The sequence below is a fragment of the Onychomys torridus genome, unplaced genomic scaffold (assembly GCF_903995425.1).
Source record: "Onychomys torridus unplaced genomic scaffold, mOncTor1.1, whole genome shotgun sequence".
Classification (NCBI taxonomy): domain Eukaryota; kingdom Metazoa; phylum Chordata; class Mammalia; order Rodentia; family Cricetidae; genus Onychomys; species Onychomys torridus.
In genome coordinates this window covers 1-1,155 of record NW_023413005.1, presented here as the reverse complement: position 1 = coordinate 1,155, position 1,155 = coordinate 1, and the positions used below count along the sequence as shown (strand labels likewise).

The window sequence follows — 1,155 nt, the reverse complement described above, 5'->3', positions numbered from 1 at the left end:
AAGAAAAATAACTTAGTATCATATACAAATTTTCCCCTACCATTGTCATTATTACCAGACTCCCCCAACACATTTAGAAAATAGAACATGCCATCCATCAGCACCAGCTACAAAACTTGTTATATAGCAAGAAGACATGCAAATAAGGTCTCTCTCTTCTCTTGAAAACCAGCCCAGCACTGACAATGAAGCTCAGGCAAGAGCAATCAGCCCTGGATTCCCAGGTCTCCCCACTCAGTGATCAGCACTGAACACAGAGCACACCATGGATTTGGGGCTGATGTGGCTTTTCCTTGTTGCTCTTTTAAAAGGTAATTTATGGAGAAACAGATACTGAGTGTGTTAATGGACATGAGCAGGGATCACAATGAGTCTTTATGGCTGTATGCTAAAAGGATAATCTGGTTTTGCAGGTGTCCAGTGTGAAGTGAAGCTGATGGAGTCTGGGGGTGGCCAGATACAGCCTGGGGGATCCGTGAGACTCTCCTGTGCAGCCTCTGGATTCACATTCAGTGACTACTGGATGACCTGGATCAGACAGGCTCCAAGGAAGGGGCTGTTGTGGGTTGGAGAAATTAATCCAGGTAGTGGTACCAAAAACTATGCCCCATCCCTGAAGGACCGCTTCACCATCTCCAGAGACAATGCCAAGAACACACTGTACCTGCAAATGAGCAGTGTGAGATCTGAGGACACCGCCACCTATTATTGTACTACAGGCACAGTGAGGGGACTTCAGTGCACACCCAGACATAAACCTCACTGTGAGGCTGCTCTGGGCCACCAGGGGGCTCAGGGCACACAGAAAACAGACCAGCCCTCTCTGATCCAGGAGTTTATGAAGATAATTTAGGTTAAGCACTCCTCTCAGGTGTCTGGGCTGTATTTTCTCTTACATTTTCCCTGAAATTCTCTACATACATGTTCTGAAGTGATCCCATGTCTTGAAAATATTACATATTTTCCTTGTACTGTATAAAAAAATTGAGACATACTATCTCATGACAAAATGGCAACTGACAGCTTTGAGAACATAATGTGCCCCACTTTGGTCACTGGAATACATGGTAAGGAAACCCATGGACACTCCTGCGTCTTTTCACATTTCAAGCAGAGTTTGGTCAGAATTTTGAGTATAATAGCACAGAGGTTTAG

At 44.8% G+C, this 1,155-nt stretch overlaps 1 gene segment (V, D, J or C); it reads left to right on the top strand.

Moving 5' to 3' along the window:
- Positions 1-265: 265 nt before the first annotated feature.
- Positions 266-853, top strand: LOC118576105. The segment is given in 2 exon segments: positions 266-311; positions 414-853. Coding segments are annotated over 2 exon segments (486 nt in total).
- Positions 854-1,155: the final 302 nt, after the last annotated feature.